At 46.0% G+C, this 19,386-nt stretch overlaps 1 protein-coding gene across 1 annotated transcript in view; it reads right to left on the reverse strand.

The window, feature by feature from the left end:
- Positions 1-19,386, reverse strand: part of VPS53 (VPS53 subunit of GARP complex) — a 127,302-nt gene that overhangs the window by 3,020 nt on the left and 104,896 nt on the right. The window contains exons 18-19 of the mRNA XM_024565206.4: positions 15,162-15,310; positions 10,719-10,788 (exon numbers count right to left, since the gene is read on the reverse strand). Coding sequence (XP_024420974.1) covers positions 10,719-10,788; positions 15,162-15,310 — 219 coding nt within the window. The remainder of the gene's footprint in view (positions 1-10,718; positions 10,789-15,161; positions 15,311-19,386) is intronic.

The following is a 19,386-nucleotide window of genomic DNA, read 5'->3' on the forward strand; positions in this document are numbered from 1 at the left end:
TTTTTGAATTCTAGTTTCCCACCTTGGCAGCCTTTTAAGTTCTCGTGACTTGTAAAGGCTATACAGTACTCTGTGTGTACGTGTGTGTACAACACCAACATATTTCACCATTCTCCTATGATTTGTTTCTCCGTTTTTAGTATTGCAAATAATGAATGCTGAACAGCTTTATACATATAATTCCAGGTCTACCAATGGTATGTCCTTAGGCAGAGCCTCTGGGACACATCAGAGGATAAGGACACTTTTGAGGCCCTTGGCACCTATCTTGAGCTGTCTTCCAAGTGGAACGTGCCCACCCACACCTGCCGGCGTGCACACTGCAGCCTCCCTGCTTGTTCAACGGGCAAGCACGGTCCTCAGTATTGCTGTATTTTGAATTTCTCTGAATGCTAGTGACGATGTAGGAGATTAAACCAAATTTAAACACGAGTCTCTCAGCACAATCTGCCTTCTCTTGTTGTCGTTCCGTTCAATGCAAATTATTTGGAAGGATATCAACTTTCCTGACGGCCCTCCAACTGCCAGGAGTGAGGCTGGGAATGCTTCATCTCATTTCGTCTTCAAAGGACTCCGGCCTGTTCGTATTTATTGGTCCCATTTTATAGATAATAATAATAATAAAGCCTCAACTAAAAAACGGTGAGGAAGCTACACTAAGGAAAGAGTAATTTCATGCAGTCATGTGGCCAATGGCCAAACTCGGTAGGTCGTTCAACTGTAGACAAGGAAAGTGCTAGGGCATTTGGACTTTTCTAGGTCTCCAGAGACGAAAATTCTTACTTTCCTAGAATTTGTTTTTGAAAAGGCCGTGAGCTCACAGAGAAAGGTGCCCAGGCATGCAGAGAGGAGATGAGCGGAGACTGCCCGAGGCCCCTACAAACAGCTCAGCGTCAGAACACTCCCCAGAGCCCACCGGAAATGACCTCTGCTCTTCCTCAGAGGTCACCCTGTACGTGCCTCTAAAGAGTTCCAGGCAGGTCAAACTCTAGATACAAAAAGAAACACTTTAAGAAGAGTGATTCTTTTTATCGCTTCTGGGTAGAGAATGTGAAACACAGGAAAGATTGAAAAATCTACTTTAAAATAAGTCTATATAAAAAGACACAAAAACAGAGGAAAAAGGCGCAAACCGGGGGAGAATATCTGCTGTATTGGCAAAGGGATAATATTCAGAACACATACAGATTTTGGCAAACCCATAAAAGACCAGCAAACTGAATAGCAATGACAACAAAAATAGGGGGCAAAGACCTGAATAGGCAATTCGCAAGAACAGAACCTCATGTGCTCACAGGCATGTGAGATGATGGCTCCCCTCATTAGTGACCCGAGAGATGTGAAGTAAAGCCACAGCTGTAAACACTTCATACTCATCAGGTAGGCAGAAGTAAAAAGGCTGGTAATACCAAGTGTTGGCATGGATATGGTATAATAAAATTCATACGTACAGTGAGAGTATAAATTAAATGCCCTTAGGAGAAAATTCCATATATAAATGAATTTATATATACGTATGTAATATATATAATCAATACTATATCAGATTCATATATATCTGAAGAGGTGCATGACCCACAACACAGCACTCACACTTATCTCCTTTAGAGAAATTCTTGCCCATGAAAAAAATGTTTCCTGCACTCACTGTTTGTAAAAGCAAAAGATTGGAAACAACCTAGACGGTCATCGACAGTAGAATGGATAAACAAATGCAACGGAATATGATACTGAAGTTAAATTGAATGAACTCAAATGACATTATTGATATGGGTAAATCTCAAAAAACATTATGTTGGGCAACAGAAAGCATATGGGGAAATGATGTGTATAAAGTTCGAAAATGAGTAAAACAAAATTACATATCATTTGTGAATCATTTGTAACAAATCATTTGAACGTATCCAAACACATGGGAATGATAAAAATCAAAATCAGAATAGCAGTTACCTCTGGGCAGGGAGGGAGGGAAATGGCAGGAGAGGGTCCCCAGGGGGCTTCAGCAATAACTGTAATGATTTACTTTATATAAAAAAGATTTGAAGCAAATGTGGGAGCATGTTAAGATCTGACTGAGTGGTGAGCTGGCATGCTTGACATTATTTTCTCTACTTTTATTAACTAGAAATATTTCTTTCTTCTTCTTTTTTTTAAGTATGTTATTTGAGGCCTGGTGAGGATTCAACTTTATCTTCCATGTCGCAAATTTTCAGAGTCTTGTCAAAATCAAAGTCATGTCTTACTATTATTTGTTGGTAGGACAGAAAATCAATGATTATATTTTAAGACCTATGGGGATACTTCCTATTTTTTCTATACTCTCTACTGCCCAGAGATATAGTATATGCATAAATAATTATATAGGTTTAAGTGACAGAAAGCGTTTCGAATGACCCAGACAGAATTTTCTACGGTCTACCATATCTTGCGATATGACATTTTCAATCCTTGTCCAGTCAATCGGATTCTGTCCTCACCGGACAGCTGAGGACATGGAAACCTGGGCCCTAGGTTTTATAAAAAGCAAGGTAGTCACAAAAGGCAGGAGCCGGGCTGACAGACTTAGCAGCTGTCTGTAGGAGGTGAAGTGAAAGGCGCCACTGATCACGAAAATCCGCTGGCTTCCCTCTTTGAAAATAGCTAATAGCTCTCCTCCTTAGGCCTGAGGCATTGGGCAGGAGGGGGCCACCTGCCAAATTTGTTTGAGCCTCAGCGATAACTTCGGGAGTGGCGTGGCTCCTGTTGTTACAGGGCTGCTGGGGCACAGGGACGGCCGGCATGCTGTGCCTGGGAAAGGTGGCGTCACCCAGCAATGGAAAGCTGAGGGGTTTACTTCTTAACGCTCCTCCTGTTCTTGGGGGGCCACTGTGACTATCGGTAGTGACGAAAACCTTGAGTAGGTGAGGCAGAGGTGCATTGCTGGAAGGTAAAGAACCATGTACGTGCTGCGAATTTCTTCAGTGAGGGGGCGCAGAACAGGCAGTTCACGATGATGGGGGAATGCACAACCCCCCCAAGGCGGGGCTGTGCCCCAACTCCTTCCCCTCTCTCTCTCAGCAACGGAGGGCAGAGGAGTGGTCGCCCTTGGTGGGAGGAAGGGAAAGCACTGACTAGAAGAGAACGTGTTCTCTGTTAAAAACGACAGTGTTGTTTCTTCCTTTCTAATCTGTATACATTTTATTTTTAAAAAACATTTTATTTTTTGCCTTACTGTTCTGACTGGCACTTCAGGGCAACGTGGGACAGAAATGGTGACAACAGACATCTTGCTTTGTTCCTAATGTCAAGAGAAAAATCTTCCGCCCTGGCTGGGTTCCTCAGTGGTTAGAGCACGGTCCCCAAAGGACACGGTTGTGGGCTTGACCCCTGGTCAGGGCGCATACAAGAATCAACCAGTGAGTGCATCAATAAGTGGAACAACAAAGAAAATTGATGTTTCACACTCTCTTCCCCCCTCCTCTCTCTAAAATCAATAAATAAAAATTTTAAAAAATCTTTCAGAGAAAAATCTTTTTATATTTGACCACTAACCATGATACTTGTATTCTTTTTCACTAACTAATTCACTTAGTATTTCACTCCTTGTTTGGCCCTCCCATCTCCAGGTCCTTGGTGGCCCTGCTGATGGCTGTGCCTGGCCCCTGGCTGCGGGTGGCACCAAGGGAGAACTCTTTTGACTGAGAGATAGAAGAGGCCTGAAGCTCTCAGGAGGAAGGATGGCCTCATGGAAAGCAAGATGGGCCAGCATTAATCAGTCAGAGAAAAGTAAGTGGTTGGGTAAATCAGAGATTCAAAAACCTCTTCAGAAAGAGAAAAGGGCCGTGCAAGAGGGAGAGAGCTCCAGGGTCCGGGCAGAAGCGCACACACACATAACGAGGAAGCAGAGTTCACCTCTTCTGCAAATAAGTTCTGCGATCAGAAGATCTAGAAGGAAGCTAGTTTAAGTGCAGAAGTACAGAAGTTTTGTGTCAACCGTAAAATAAAATTTCATTTTGGATTACACCTGAGTGGACCACTATCATTATTTTTAAATCTTGTTATTATGGAGAGTTTCAAACACATACTAAGCAAACACAATAATACAATGACCCCTTAAGCCCCCATCACTCAGCCGCAACAGCCAAAGGCGTTCTGTCATTCTTATTTTGCTTCGTCTCTGACTAATCTCGTGGCTCTCTCCTGGGGGTCATTTGGTTCAGCCCCCAACCCCCCACAGGGTATTTGCAATGTCTGGAGAGACATTTTTGGTTCTCTGAATTGGGAGGGTGTTGCTGGCAACTAGTGAGCGGTGGTAAAGGATGCTGCTAAATACCCTATGACGTACAGGAGAGCCCCACATCCAAAGATTGTCTGGCTCGAAATGTCTACAATGCTTCCGGCCAAGGTGGAGGCGTAGGCAGACACATTGTGCCTCCTTGCACAACCAAAAGAAGGACAATGAATTTAAAAACAAAACCCAACCAGAACTGTCAGAAAATTGAACTGTATGGAAGTCCGACAACCAAGGAGTGAAAGAAGACACATTCATCCAGACTGGGAGGAGGGGCGGGGACGGGCAGCCGGGCGGAGAGGACCCACAACAAGATGCAGCTGGAGGACCAGGGCAGGCGAAGCAGTGGCTGGCAGACCCGGCAGTCCCACATTTGTGTGGAAAAACCGGGAAGAACAACTCCGGAGTGAGACAGACCACATAACCCAGGGTTCCAGTGCAGGGAAATAAAGCCTCAAACCTCTGACTGAAAAACCTGTGGGGGTTGAGGCAGCAGGAGAAACTCTCACAGGAGAGCTCGGTGGAGAAACCCACAAGTGTCTTAGAACGTACACACACCCACGCACCCAAGAATCAGCACCAGAAGGACCCAATTTGCTTGTGGATAGCGGGGGAAGTGACTGAAATCCGGCAGAGTGGAGCAGGCGCCATTGCTCCCTCTTGGCCCCTCCCCCACATAGGGCGTCATAAGGCAGAGTAGGTAAGGACACGGTTACCTACAAAGGAGTTCCCATAAGACTGTCAGCTGATTTCTCCAAAGAGACCTTACAGGTGAGAAAGGACTGGCAAGAAGTATTTGAAGTCATGAAAGGCAAGGACCTACATCCAAGATGACTCTATTCAGCAAAGCTTTCATTTAGAATGGAAGGGCAGATAAAGTGCTTCCCAAATAAAGTCAAGTTAAAGGAGTTCACCATCACCAAGCCCTTATTATATGAAATGTTAAAGGGACTTATCTAAGAAAAAGAAGAAGATCAAAACTATGAACAGTAAAATGACAACAACCTCACAACTATCAACAACTGAACCTAAAAACAAAACCAAAAACAAATGAAGTGAACAGCTAGAACAGGAACAGAATCCCAGAACTGGAGATCACATGGAGGGTTATCAGCGGGGAGGCGGAGGGGTAAGGGGAAGAATGGGGAAAAGGTACAGGGAATAAGAAGCAAAATGGTAGGTACAGAGTAGACAGGGGGAGGTTAAGAATAGCATAGGAAGTGGAGAAGCCAAAGAACTTATATGTGAGATCCATGAACTAAGTGGGAGGGGAGAATGCTGGTGGGAGGGGGGGTGCAGGGCGGAGGGGAATAAAGGGTAGAAAAAAAGGGGGACAACTGTAATAGCACAATCAATAAAATATACTTTAAAAAAAGTCAATAATGCAAAGCATGAGAAACCTGCTCTAATCACTCCCTATCCCTCGCTTAACTTTTTTGAGGTAAAATTTACATATGTTGAAATGTATAATTCTTAATTTTGCAATCCTAACAAATGATTTACCTATGTAATCCATACCCTCCCACAAATTTTTGTATATATCGTTTATCAGATTTAACAATTTCTCTTGTGTCCCTAAGTTTGCTAAGATGTTACAAAATCTATCATATATGGGAATTAAATTTTATCAGTCCACGTTTTGTTTTTACAATGAGAGCTAAAACACTGCCACACTGAGATGCACCGAGAAGAGCCGCACCCGAGGATGACCATCGTATTGTCTCGTTTTCCCAGCCGCCACGATAAGGTACACGGTGTCTGCATCATCATGATTCTCTCTTTCCCTTTCCCTGGAGTTTAAGCTTTAAAAAGCATCTAAGATTTGCTTTAAACGTATTTTTTTACATATGGTTTTGAATTCTGTGAATTTAAAAGTCAGTATGGTCAAAATGTGGTATATACACAGAATAGAATATTATTCAGCCTTAAAAAGGAAGGAAACTCTGAAACATGTGACAGCATGGATGAACCCTGACGACATGTGCCAAGTGTGAAATAAGCCAGACGCAACAGGCCAGATACTCTATGACTCCACTTACAGGTTCTTAGCGTCGTCACATTCACAGACACAGAGAGTAGAATGCAACGGTGTTTGCCAGGCCCTGGGACGAGGGCAGAATGGGGAGTCAGTGTTTAATGGGAATGGAGTTTCAGTTTGGGAAGACGAACAAGGTCCGGAGGCGGATGGTGGGGGTGGCAGAACAGCAGTGTGAATGCACTTAACACTACTGAACTGCACACTTAAAAACGGTCACAGTGATAAATTGTATGTTTTACATGTTTCACCACAATAAAAAAGTCAACATGAGATATAAAGGTACTGTAACAGAGTGCAGCCAGGGGGCCTCAAAGAAGGATTTGTAATGGTGTCCAGAAAATAGTAAAAAAATATGGGGTGTCCTTAACCCTGCAGGTCTGAGCTGGGGGATGGGACACATGGAGCAGGGCCATTGAGAGTTGTTCTGTATAGCAAGTTTTGCAAATAACCTCAGGCATGGTCATTTAACATACCTATAACCTGTAACTGGTTCCATGGATATGTTAAATAGCTGTGGCCATGCTTTGAGCCAGGGGGATGGGAGTGACTTCCACCCAGGATGTAACTGGGAGGCAACTCCCCCTGGTTACAGCCCCTGCGTGAGAGCTTGGAGATGACTGGCGCCACACCTGCCTGGACTTACTATGGCAGCCAAGAAAGGCTGGAAAAATACGGGATTGCTGGGAGGTGTAACTGATTGTGGGAGGAATCGGAAATGGGGCTGCAGAGGAAGATTGGTGCTGGGATTTAAACCCAGGCGTGGCAGCCATGATGGTTGGTTGGGACCACGCAACTTTGGGGTGCTCCCTTTTGCCACGTGGCTTAGGAAGCAGGAGAGATTTTGTCTGGAAGAAAAGGGGTGAAAGGATTCTTGCTGGTGGGCCATGAGAAGGTGCCACATGGTTTTGGATTAACTGGAGATCGTGGCAGCAACACAGCTGATGGTGCCGGGAACCGAGGGGCTACCTGAGCCACGGACTTCTACTTCTTTTCCCGAGATACAGTACCCAATACGGTACCCTGTACTGAGCACAGGGAGAGGGAAGGACTGTGCATCTGTGGGTATTCTAAGGGGCTTTAGTATTTTAATGAAGACATTAAGTCATTACTCTAAGTTTGTATAACCTTTTAAATAAATAATTCCTTTCCTTTTCACCAATCTCTTGCATTGAGAGACGTCTTTCCCTGGCAGTGGGCAAGGCGGACCTAGCACAGGGGGGTACCCCCGGAGCACAAGGGGGGCTCCATTCGGTAATAGTATATTGTTCACCGCCCCCTGCCCCAGGTCTGTTCTGTAACAGTACTACAAAGGAGTATAAGGTAACTTCATAGGCATGGGGAATATTGCTCAAAATATTTTCAACTCCATAATGTGACAGACCTAGGAGAGGCGTGTGAGAGTGCCTGGTTCAGTGTTCTCATTTAAACACAAAGAAACTGAGCCCAGAGCAAAGAAGCATTAACAACAGTAGGGGGGACTGGACCCCACATCTCAGGGTTCTTTTCCCTACACCATATTGTTCTGCTCCCTCCATGGTAAGTTTGTACGAATGGATTCCATTTCTGCTGTGCGCTCAGTCATAGATACCATGGCCATAAGCCCTGCAAATCCCACAAGATACTCTAGAATCACAAAGAAGCAAGAAGCATTACGAATACCAGTATGCTTCAGTTCCATGTGCCTTTGCAATTGGTCAAGAGGACTCTAGGGCTCAAGATAAATAATTCAGGCTGTGTAGTAATCAGGAAGAGAATAAATATCAGGAAAATATCTCCTTCCCTATTTTCAGCACAAGTATTAAAGTAGAATCTAAATTTAGGATCTCGTACCTTTGTGGCCAAGCATAGGCAGCTGAGATTAGGCTAAATCTTAGTTTTGCATTTTACAGCTTTTATTATAGCTTGTATTACAGCTACAAGACTGGCGGCAGAACCGATTTCAGCCTATGCACATCTCTTTGTTAACTTCTCGATTCCTACGGTTCTGCTGCCTGTTTGAACACACCTCCAGCTCCGTGACTGCCTGGGTGTCTAAGTCCACATGTTCAGGGCAAGCATGGACTCAGCTAACCCTGAACTTCCCACGGGACCCCTTCACGGGCCACGTTGCCCTGTAGTTGCCACTCACGCCCTCCCCCAGGCTGGGCCTGTTGAGATCCATGCTCCTCCTCACCCACTCGTCTCTGCCTGGGTTCTGAGAAAGTAAAACTACATGTTCACAGGTGGTTTTCTCATTCACATCTCAAAGCAGGAGTCACGACTGGCTAAACTGATATTTTTTTGAAGATATAGGCTTTGAGCCTGAGCTGATTATTTTAACATTCTTTGAAAGAAGAGAAAAATCTGGGGAAAATAGATAGGATATTGGATTCATGTGATGATACGAAAATATCATGATTATCAGACACTAAATCAGCTAGCAAGGCCTGGGCAGAGCTGCAGTCTCCTGAAAACACGCTCCCAATGAGTTAGTTGACTTGGTGTCCAGTGGCTTCATCATGTCTAGAGACAGAAACCTAGTAACTGAAAACGCTTAAGCTTCTTCCGATACACAGATAGTAATCACGCTGCATCTCCTCTGATTACACAGGAGAGTGAGCTGGACAGAATCAATGCCCCGTGAACATGTGCTGAGGAAACTGGAGACAACGTGTTGGGGCATCAGGCTGCTGTTTCTAATGGAGAGAAATCAGTCCTCTGCTTACGACATGCAAGAGTCAAGAATTTCAAAACACTGAGACACTACAGACACCGTCAGCGCCTGAATCCATGCAACCTCCCAGGACGTTCTCTGAGACAATACATATTTTTGACCCTGGTGAAAGCCGGTCAGCCAGTGGCAAGCGCTGGCTAGGCGTTACTATGCAGGGAGATGGGAAATGAAAGCAGAAACAAAGTCCCATCCCTGGTCTGCGGAAGCGCAAATAAGTACGAGCTGGCATTGGGCTTCCCTGTGCCAGACACTGTGCCAGGCACTTTAAGTGCATTACCTTGTTTAGTCCTTGTAACTACCCCGTGGGGCAGTACTAGGATTACCCTCACTATAGACGAGGAAAGCTAAAGTGCTAGGAGGTTCAGTAACGTGTCTACGGACAAGTGGTTGTTTCAGACAGGATGCAGCCTCAGGTCTCTGATTCTGAAAGCCGTGACCCCAATGCTCACTCCATACTGGCTTTTCATAACCTCCACTCACTCACAAGGAGTATAAAAACACGCTGCACTTATCAGAGTCAAGAGATTCCTGATAATCATCGAGATTACATCTCTGGCTTTGACGCTGTGCGAGAGACCCATGATGCACTGGGGCACATGCCAACCTGCCATCTTCCTGACATGTGACAGAACCAGCACAGCCAAGAGCCCGGTGTGAGGGCAAGTCACTGAGCTGGGGGAGAGTCGAGTCTCGACCAAGCTGACTAATTTGATGGAAGAGCAGGAGTTATAGAAATGTTCTGAATTATATAACCTTCTTACTTAAAAATGTAGTTTACTTTTAAAAAAAGGTACTTTCACTAAGTGTTGCTAATTAGAAGACTGGAGAAGATTTATTTTAGTGCATATATGAGAATGTATCTAAGTAGATGCTTTTTAGAGAATTAGGGTATGAAAATTATTGTTTGTTTCTTTTAAAAAGTAGCTTAAACTGGTCTCTGAACTCAAACCGCTCACATTTCCTGTAGTCTGAGTAGGTGGCAGCTGAAAAGAGGTGACTCTGCTGTACCATGTGACTCAGCTCGTTAGTGCTCAGGTGATACAACCTAGGAAGAGATGCCTTGAGGCACAGAATCCAAGTAAGCGGAGTGGAGCCAGTGAAGGAAGGCTCCTCCGGTGAGGTGAACAGCTCCTCAGTACCACAAAGACAAGCCTTTCTGTGATGCTCTCCAGTGGCCCCTGCCCCAGGCACGGGATCCCTCATCGCCAGAGCCTTTGCTGCTCCCTCTGCCCGGACTCGTCTCTCCTGGTCCCTGCCAAGCCCCAGCTCCCAGAGGAGCCCTCTCTGACCTTCAGAGGCAGAGCCATTACTTCCTCGCACCGCTAGGATATCCTTTCAGTAACCTAAGTTTTATGCCCTTCGGCATACTGAAGTTGAAATTATCTTCTAATTTCTTTGTTAAATTGTATATTTTCTGTCTTTACTTATCAGAATGTAAGTATCATAAGGGTGAGATCTTTTCTCTTGTTCACTGTGGTATACCCTGTACCTAGAACACTGTCTGGGTACTTAGTAGGTACTCAACAAAAAAATTTAAATACATGGATGACTGAATTAAGCCATCCAGTCATCACACGGTGCCCAAACAGGGGAAATCAGCAACTGTATTTCTCCAGAGCAGATCTGTGCTAGAAAGATATGTGTTTGATCTACGACCAAAGCCATAAAGAAAAGACCCCGTAACAACTTCATCTCACCTGTTCTGCTCCCACCATGCTAATTGGCTTGCACTTGAAGAGGTGGGTGATGAACTTGGGAATGAAGGAGCTGTGGATAAAAAAAAAGTGACAAATCAGGCTTATTCTCTCTTCTGTAAAGAAATGTAGAAAAAAATTTTAAGGCCCCTCTGCCTTCCATAAGGAAACTGAGAAACGGAGAAGACACTTCTGTGGCCTACCAGCATCCTTTGCCTTCTTTCTCTTTCCAACCAAGACCCTGGTTTCATTTTGGTGGACATGGCCTTGGGATGCTGGGGAAAAGCTGGTCCCTCCCCCACTACAGAGCTGAATTTCGATGAGTCTCCCAGTCAGAGTGTGGTATGCCCCTGGTAACTGTTATTGGTGCCGAGATGGGAACACGACCTCGGCTGGCCTAATCAGACTGGAGGGAAGGATTTCATTGCATGCTGGGGCAAGGCTCTCTCTTCTTCTTCAGGGTATTCTTACATTTGGTTATAAGGGCAGCCATTTTCCCACCATTCTGAGGATGAAGCCAGCCCCAAGGAGAGCAGAGCGGGATGAAGAACCTGGGTCCTTAATGACATTGCTGAACCACTGTGTCAACCATCCTGGTATCTGTCCTACTCTGGGCTTCCAGTTACATGGAATAAAAAATTCACCTTCTGTAGAAGTCAGTTTGAGTCAAGGCTTCTATTACCAGTAGCCGAAAACACCGTAACAGAGATGAGAGTGGAGTATACATGGGGTAGTTATGGGATCGTAAAGGCAAAAATAGGAAATAAGTGTTATGGGAGTAACTGTCGGATCAGGAACGAAATATATGACCTCCCCCAACATACTGGGGACTGAAGGGCAACGCTGGCCAGGTGAACTGACGATGATTCTGGTTTGGGGAAAGGGATAATGAAATTTTAATAGGTCGGGGGAGCTTTTTGGAAAAAACTGCAGAGGCCCAAGTAAGGAAAGCAGAATGGCAAGTGTGGGCGCTAGAAATGCCTATATCAAGGCCAGGCCCAGAGTGACAGACCTGGAGGTGTCATAAGGGCCCACGACCAAAGAAGACACAGTGGCGATAAAGCAGGGTCTGTAGGCTGAGCTGAAGGCTGGCCAGCACCCCTCTTTTCTCTCTTTACATGTTGCTCTCAGGCTGTGACCTCCGTCCTCTTTGCTCTCTCTACGTCTTTTCCCGTACACTTGTGCCCACTCTCACATCCAAAGACCTACTGGACATCCCACTGGAATGGCCTGCTGCAACCTCAACCCCAGCATGCCCACGACTCAGCCCTGCCCTGGAATCCAGGCTCGCGGACTGGATCTCATCCACCCAGTCACCCAAGTCAGAAACCGAGGGTTGCCTGAGACAGCTCCCTCGCCCTCCACCCCGGTATCCCATCAGCTACCAGCTCTTCCCCTGAACTCCCATGTCCACCCCTCCAACCAATCCCACTGCTGCTGCCCTTTCTCACTTGAACCCTTTCAATTGTTTCCTAACTAGTCTCCCAGCCTTCAGCCTCATCCTTTCTAATCCATCTGCTGCCAAAGGGCATTTCAAATGCAAATATGATCAAGACCTTCCCCTGATTAAAACTCTTGTGAAGCCGCAGACAAAGCCCTCCTTGGTTGTCTTGATTCTCTGTCCCCAGGCTCCTCGTGCAAAGCCCTGGCCCCCTATGCTCCAACCAGCCGAGCTCTTGCAGATCGTGCGGTTCTGCAGGCTATTTCAGCTTACGCTGCCCCCTCTTCCCCACGGCCTTGTGGGTCGGTACACAATGGCTCTTGGACTCTGCTCAAGGACATCTCCCCTTCTCTCCTATGAAGCCTTTCCTCAGTCCCTGTATTCCTTCAACCGTATTCTGCACAGAGTCCACAGACCTTAGTCTAACAGCTAACAGACTTTACTATACTTATTTGTTTACATCTGTTTCCCTCCACTTGACTATAAGGCAAACAAAAATAGGGACGGTATCTATTAAGTCAAAGCACTTAATTCTGTGTCTGAGACATAGCAGCTACTCAAGGAATGCAGGTTGAATAAATAATAATGATAGGAACCACTTTTTCTGTTGTTGTTGTTTAAAAGAGGGTTTGGCAGGGGCAGAGGGAAAGAAATATCAATGTGAGAGAGTAACATTGATCGGTTGCCTCCTGTACACACCCTGGCCGAGGATCAAACCCGCAAACTAGGTATGTGCCCTGACCAGGAATCAAACCCGCGACCTTTTGGTGTATAGGCCAACGCTCCAACCAACTAAGCCACGCTGGCCAGGGCACAGCTACCGCTCTTTGAATGTGAGCTTGGTACTAGCACTCCATCAGAAAGTTTACAGCAGACTTCTCATTTTACCCTCCCAACCACTATAAAGAGATTTGTCCTGTTATCTCCATTACTGAATGGAGGAGAATCAGCTTAGTGGAGGAGAGAAGGCACTCAGTAGTTTCAATCAGAAGGCTGATCTTAATGTTTACACAGGAAAGGCTCCTGCTGCAGAGACCAAGTGGAGGCAAAAGGAAACATCTATGGCTTTATGTTGGTGGGATAGGAGAAAAAGTTAAAGGGAAAGGAACTTAAATTCCAGAGATCTGCTGATCAGGAGGCAGAATTGGGGCTACTTAGAAGGGACTCGTCAAACCAGAGCCAGGCCAAACAAGAATGTGAGATTGAATTCCTAATTGCAACAGCACACACAGCATATAGCCTGAGCTACTTTACAGCAGAGTAGGCTTCAGGTGTGCCCTAGAACTGGCCGTGTCTGCTAGTCTACTAGAGTGGGGAGAGGAAAATAGAGACACCAGGGACATGTCTTTGGGGAGAAGTCCCAGCAACGTGGTGGGTAACTGCTAAGTGCTTTCCCATCCCCTTGGGGGGGGGTGGCGGCTATTGCTCTTGGCTGGGGAAACCCCCACCTCTGAAGTTCCTAGTCTCCCACTGGGAATCTAGAAGGATGAGAGACTACCACAAATTAGATCAGAAAGCCACTTTCTGATTTCACAGGTTAAATTTTTCCAGATGTGAGAGATGGGCATCCTGTTCCCCGTTTACGCAATATGGGCTTCGTGAAAAAACGAAAGGGCTCTCAGAGAATGTGAGTTCACTTTGACGTTAGCTCAAGCAGAGCCCCGTGTGACCACACTGGAGACCTTTGGCCACAGTCAGTTTTTAGAGACACTGTTCCTACCAGGGGCGTCGGGGAGTGTCACCACGTGATTTATCAGCAATGCTTTTAACGCACCCTAATGAGCACCCAGAGAGCGAAGGAAACGTCAACTCCTGCTTCATCTGCCATAGTGCAAACATTACCGCCTCCCTGGAGACCCAACTCTATCTTTCCTTGACAAAGTAACAACCGAAGCTGACGCCATAAGCCACTCCATAACTGAGGGTCCTCAGGGATTTATTTGTGAGGGAGAAAAAAAGTCTTAATTGAATACAAACAGGGAGATATTTGGGGAAGACAGAAACTTGGAGTCCTAAATCACCCTTTGGGACTTGGAAGAGAACAACCTAAATACAGTAGCTTGGACTGGGCTGACCCTCCTGAAGCCCTTTCCTGAGAAGTTTGCCAAAGTGCTTATTTGCTAATTGGTCCGAGGAGGCACTGACCCTCTACGCTGTCTGGTCTCGGGGGAAACAGTGCTACAGCCAGACGCTGGCTGGCTGGCAAAGGACCAAACTATTTCCCTGCTTCAAAACATCAAGCCAGAAACGACCACACACAAGGATGTGGCAGGAAGACATGCAGTTCACTCTATCTGCCTTGGCCATGGAGCTCCCTGACTGGCCTTTCCTAATTTCCAGTACCTTCCCTGGACCCAGGGACATCCGCAAGTGGATAAATTCTGGTAGCCCTGGTAAGAGCACCTGTGGGGAAGGAGGAAGAGAAGGCTCAAAAGAAACAGAACTGATGGTGCCTACCCTTAAAAAGCTTATCATGTTGGAAAGACAGAATGTATATATGAAATCACTGAAAAATAATTTTAATCATTCAAACCGGGGGGAGGCAGGGACACAGTTATGTCCCTTGGACTGTGAACAATAGCACTCCCATCACATTTCTGTCTACCGTGATGTGGTCATGACCGCATCGCTGTAGCGTCATCTATGACGCCAGGGGATTTAGTTTCATTACTCGCTTCTTTTGGGTACAAAAAAATTAGTTTGCCCACCGCAACCAGAATACTACACTACCGAAGCCCACTCTACGCTGAGTAACTTATAAACTGTGCGTGCTGTTGCAATCAGCCAGGAACTCGATCTCACATTCTTGTTTGGCCTGGCTCTGGTTTGAAGAATCCCTTCTAAATAGCCCCAGTTCTCCCTCCTGATCAGCAGATCTCTGGAGTTTAAGTTCCTTTCCCTTCATCTTCCTCTCTAGCTGGATGGCGGGACACCTGGATTGTGAGCGCACCTGCGGTAAGTATGGCCTCGAAATCCCCCAGGGACGAGAATGTTCCAGGACTTACTTTGCAAATTTAATGCAGAACTGAGTGAAGTATTTCCGTGTTGAAGCCAGGTTGTCACGGATGATGGGGACGTTCTGCTTAATGTGAAGAATGACAGAGGTGACATAGGGGCTCTGGTCACCAACGTGCTCCACATTCTGCCACTGCATCTGAAAATGGAGACACACAGGACAAGCCCTTAGATGTCTTATAGGAGGACAGCCTTACCTGTTACCAGGGAAGGGGCAATGGGTGGAGATCAGGAAATCAGGCTACAGCTTGCTCTCACAGCTGCCACTGTGCTTCGGGCAACGTGTCTTATCCGGTTGGTAGCGGCTGACTGTGAATACAAACAAGTACGCCACCTTCTCTTTGACAGCGAGGCAGGACTCAGGCATCGTTTCCTTCCCTGCCCACCTCGTGCTTGAAACATCCCGTCCCACCTAAGTGGCCATCTTCCACACAGCCCCTCACCGGGCCGGTGAATTGGCTCCCATTCTTCTGTCAGCTGACCCACCAGAAAGGGACTGGGGAGAGCGGGGAGGGACCTCTACTTCTGAGCAGACTGGGAGCCTGGGAGACCAGAAAGGTGGCTGGGCTACATCAAGTGAAACCTGGACGAGAAGTAACTTATGCCTCTCTCTCAAGTAAACTGGGAGCAATTTTTTTAAAAAAGGAAACTAGAAATGGTATGTGGCATAAGACTTGCTTCCAGGTAATCTGGGGTTGAGAGCAGTGGATACAACAAGATCAGTGAAGCTGGGTGATGGGTACATGAGGTTCAATGTACTTTTTCCTCTACAGCTGTGTATTATTGAAATGTTCCATAATTAAACATTAGATTCTTACTCCTAAAACCTTTGGGATTATGTTGTGATTTCAATCAAAGGAAAGGAGAGAGACTGTCTGGCAAACCTGAGGGGCACATCAGCCATCAGCGGGTAAGACAGTGACAGGGGAACAGGCAGGAAAGAGGCACAGGGGCCGTGTGGATGGCAGGGGCTGAGCGGATGGGAGGGGCGGAGGAGGTGGACCCACTGAGAGGACTGACGTGGTCCTGGACCAAGTCATGGACAAAAATGAGACCTGCCTGGCTCAAGCTCTAACAACCTGAGGAAAATCAGGGAAAATGCAGTGCTGTAGTGTCTCTTCCCCCTTGGGCAAGCACGGGAGCAGAGAGGCAGCATCAGCTCCAGCCGGCCTGGAAGCTGGCAGGGAGTGGGCACTCGAATCCTGCAAAGAGCGGGAATGTGGTGGAGGAACTCTGCTGAGTCAGCCTCTCAGAATGGAGCTGGGCTGTCTGTTAAAAAGATCCTAAGCCACATACAAACCATATAATATGTTCACAGAAGGAGGGCAGTGGTTCTGAGGCCTTAATGTCTCTGGCAAGAAAATACTATTTTTATAGAGCTCCCGGGGAGACAAAAAATTCAACACTGAGAGAACTTGTTTAAAAGAATCGTACTGTACGTGGGTGATTCCCCAGCTCCTGGGAAGCTCAAGTGACTTTCTGTTTTGCCCTAATGCTTCCTCAAATCAGCAGATATTTATACTCTAAAAGCTTGAGGTACGTATAAGCACAGAACCACAAAAAGCAGGAAGGAACCTCCACTTTCATTTTACAGATAAGAGAACCAAGGCCCAGAGACATTCAGTCCTGTGCAAGGTTTCACAATGAGGCTCCAGATAGAAAGGGTCTCGAATTTTTTACTGCACAGAAAACAAAAACAAACAACGGAGGAGGAGTAGAAAGGTCTAGTATGAACTGACACTATATTCTACTGCTTTGGTTACGGGTAATATCTTCCTCATCCTCTTTGATCTTATTCAAGAGGCTTCTTTCTCCATCTCATTTTAGAGATTTGATCCATTCAAACAAGGAGCGTTCTGGGTCACTTTAAATGAGCTTATAGGGTGGAGCCAAAATTGACAGGAACTGTCCATGTGTGCACCTCAGCTTGCTTCCCCCAGCTCTGCAGCAACACCCGGAGCACAATGCTCCAGGTACACACACTAAGCGGGGAGAGGAGCTTGATACCCCCCTCCTCCAATTGACATGAAGCACTTCCATAGAAATGACTGTTTTCCAAGTTGGCAGCGTCTTCTATTTCAACACCTCAAAAAGTGAATAAACAATTATCTAAACATTACAGTTCTCCATTAATAGAAAAAGACCAAAAAGGGAGGTGGTGACATGCCCTGTCACTGGTTCCAAAGCAATTTTGAAGCAAGACAGAGCCAGTGACATGGGACTCCAAGTTCCTGCTGTTGAGCCAACTCCCTCTTGATCACCACTGGCCATGTCAGCGCCTGCATTTGGGACGAGGTGAAAAGATTTAATTTGCTTTTTAATACTTCAGCCAGTGATAACTCCACGGTCAAGTTAGAGAAGTATTAGCAAAAGTCAAGTAGATTCATGGTTTTACATTTAAGTCAACTTAATGAAGTTTTTTTTTTTAAAAGATTTTATTTATTTATTTTAGACAGAGGGGAAAAGAAGGAGAAAGAGGGAGAGAAACATCAATGTGTGGTTGCCTCTCATGCGCCCCCCACCCCCTACTGGGGATCTGACCTGGCCCGCAACCCAGGCATGTGCCCTGACCAGCAATCAAACCAACAACCCTTTGGTTCGGAGGCCAATGTTCAATCCACTGAGCCACACCAGCCAGGGCTGAAGTATTAAAACAAAGTACTGGACAACAAAGAAAATTGATATCGCATTTACTATTTATTTTCAGTTTGCAGGCTGGTGCTCAACCCACTGAGCCACACTAGCCAGGGCATCCTATTTATTTTTTAATTGCAAGATATGGTTAGCAGTGGTTCAGTCTAATCATTGCCTCCCATGGTTAATGCTTGCTATCATCCATCCTGGAAGACTTAGGTTATGGGTTGTCACTTGAATGTCCCAAGATACCTAATTAGGACCTACTATGCAGGTCACTTTGCCTGGCACTTGGCACATATCATCCCATTTACTATTCATACATGATCTCATATAGCTCTCACAGCAATCCTGTAAATGAGGAAGCTCACAAAGCTCCAAGAGGGTAGGTGACTTGCCCAGAGTCACAGCCGATAAACGGCAGAGACAACCCAGATCTGTCTAAAGCCGAAGTACTACACCAGGCTGCTTCTTAGACACTCACTAAAAAATGACTACAAAAAAAAGAATAAAAGCACTTACTGGGCCTTAGTTCAAGGTAAGTCCAGTTTCTCAAGGACAAACTAATGAAATATACAGCCGTCAAGCAAAGCACTGTTTCAAAAAAAGAAAGAACAGCAGCTTGTGTTGGAAGAACAAACATCATGAAAAGCCATTCATAGAAATAAGACTCCAAGTTTTCCAGGTAAACGTGGCACTTCACATTTAAAATTTACCCCTCCCTACTTGAAGCTTCTCCTTTTGCGCTTTTTGTTGGCGGGGGGCGGTTAGGGTGGGGTTGAATACTACTGGCACCATATAAGCCACAAAACTAGTTGGTAAAGAAGTAGTAACTAAGATGTAGGGTTGATAGAAACACAAGCAAGGAATCGATCAAGATAACAATGTCCGAGCCTTCAAGACCCCATCACAGGGAGAGACTGCGGGGCCCAGGACATCAGCACTGCCCCTGGTTTCTGTGCCCCCCTTCCCCCCAGGAAGGAGTGTGTGGCTGATGTTGACACTTCCCAGGGAAGGTTGGGGAGATAATCACTTCCTACTAAGAGCCCACTGTAGCAGAGAATTCGGACCAATCTGCTCATTAGAGGACAGAACTTGGCACTTAGCTTACTATGAAACTGTTTTCCCTATGGCTATGTGAAGCTTGGAAAGGTCTCCTGAGGAACTAATTTTCCTCAACTGAAAATTCAAATTCCCACCTATTCAGGGGATTAGAGATGCACAGAACATAGCCTCAGACATTGGATTCTGGGAACATTTCAGGCAGCTGGAACCTAGTGTTGCAGTTCAGGTGCTGGGGCTCAGGCGTGCACACGTATGCACACACCGTAGCGCCTGTCTGGACCACTCTTACTCATGCAACAGGCGTTTGCTGTATTTACAGGTACCTCTGCATGTACAGCAGTAGACCAAGCACTGTGTGGGGAATAAAAAGGGAGAAGGAACATTTTCTGAGCACCTACTACATACCAAGCAACATGACTGACATCTTCAAACAAACTTATTGCTTATAATAATGCAGTGTGGGAGGCATTACTCCTGCTCCATCGGTGACAAGACAGGCCAGAGGACAGTACATGG

This window comes from Desmodus rotundus, chromosome 9, assembly GCF_022682495.2.
Source record: "Desmodus rotundus isolate HL8 chromosome 9, HLdesRot8A.1, whole genome shotgun sequence".
NCBI classification, from domain to species: Eukaryota; Metazoa; Chordata; class Mammalia; order Chiroptera; family Phyllostomidae; genus Desmodus; species Desmodus rotundus.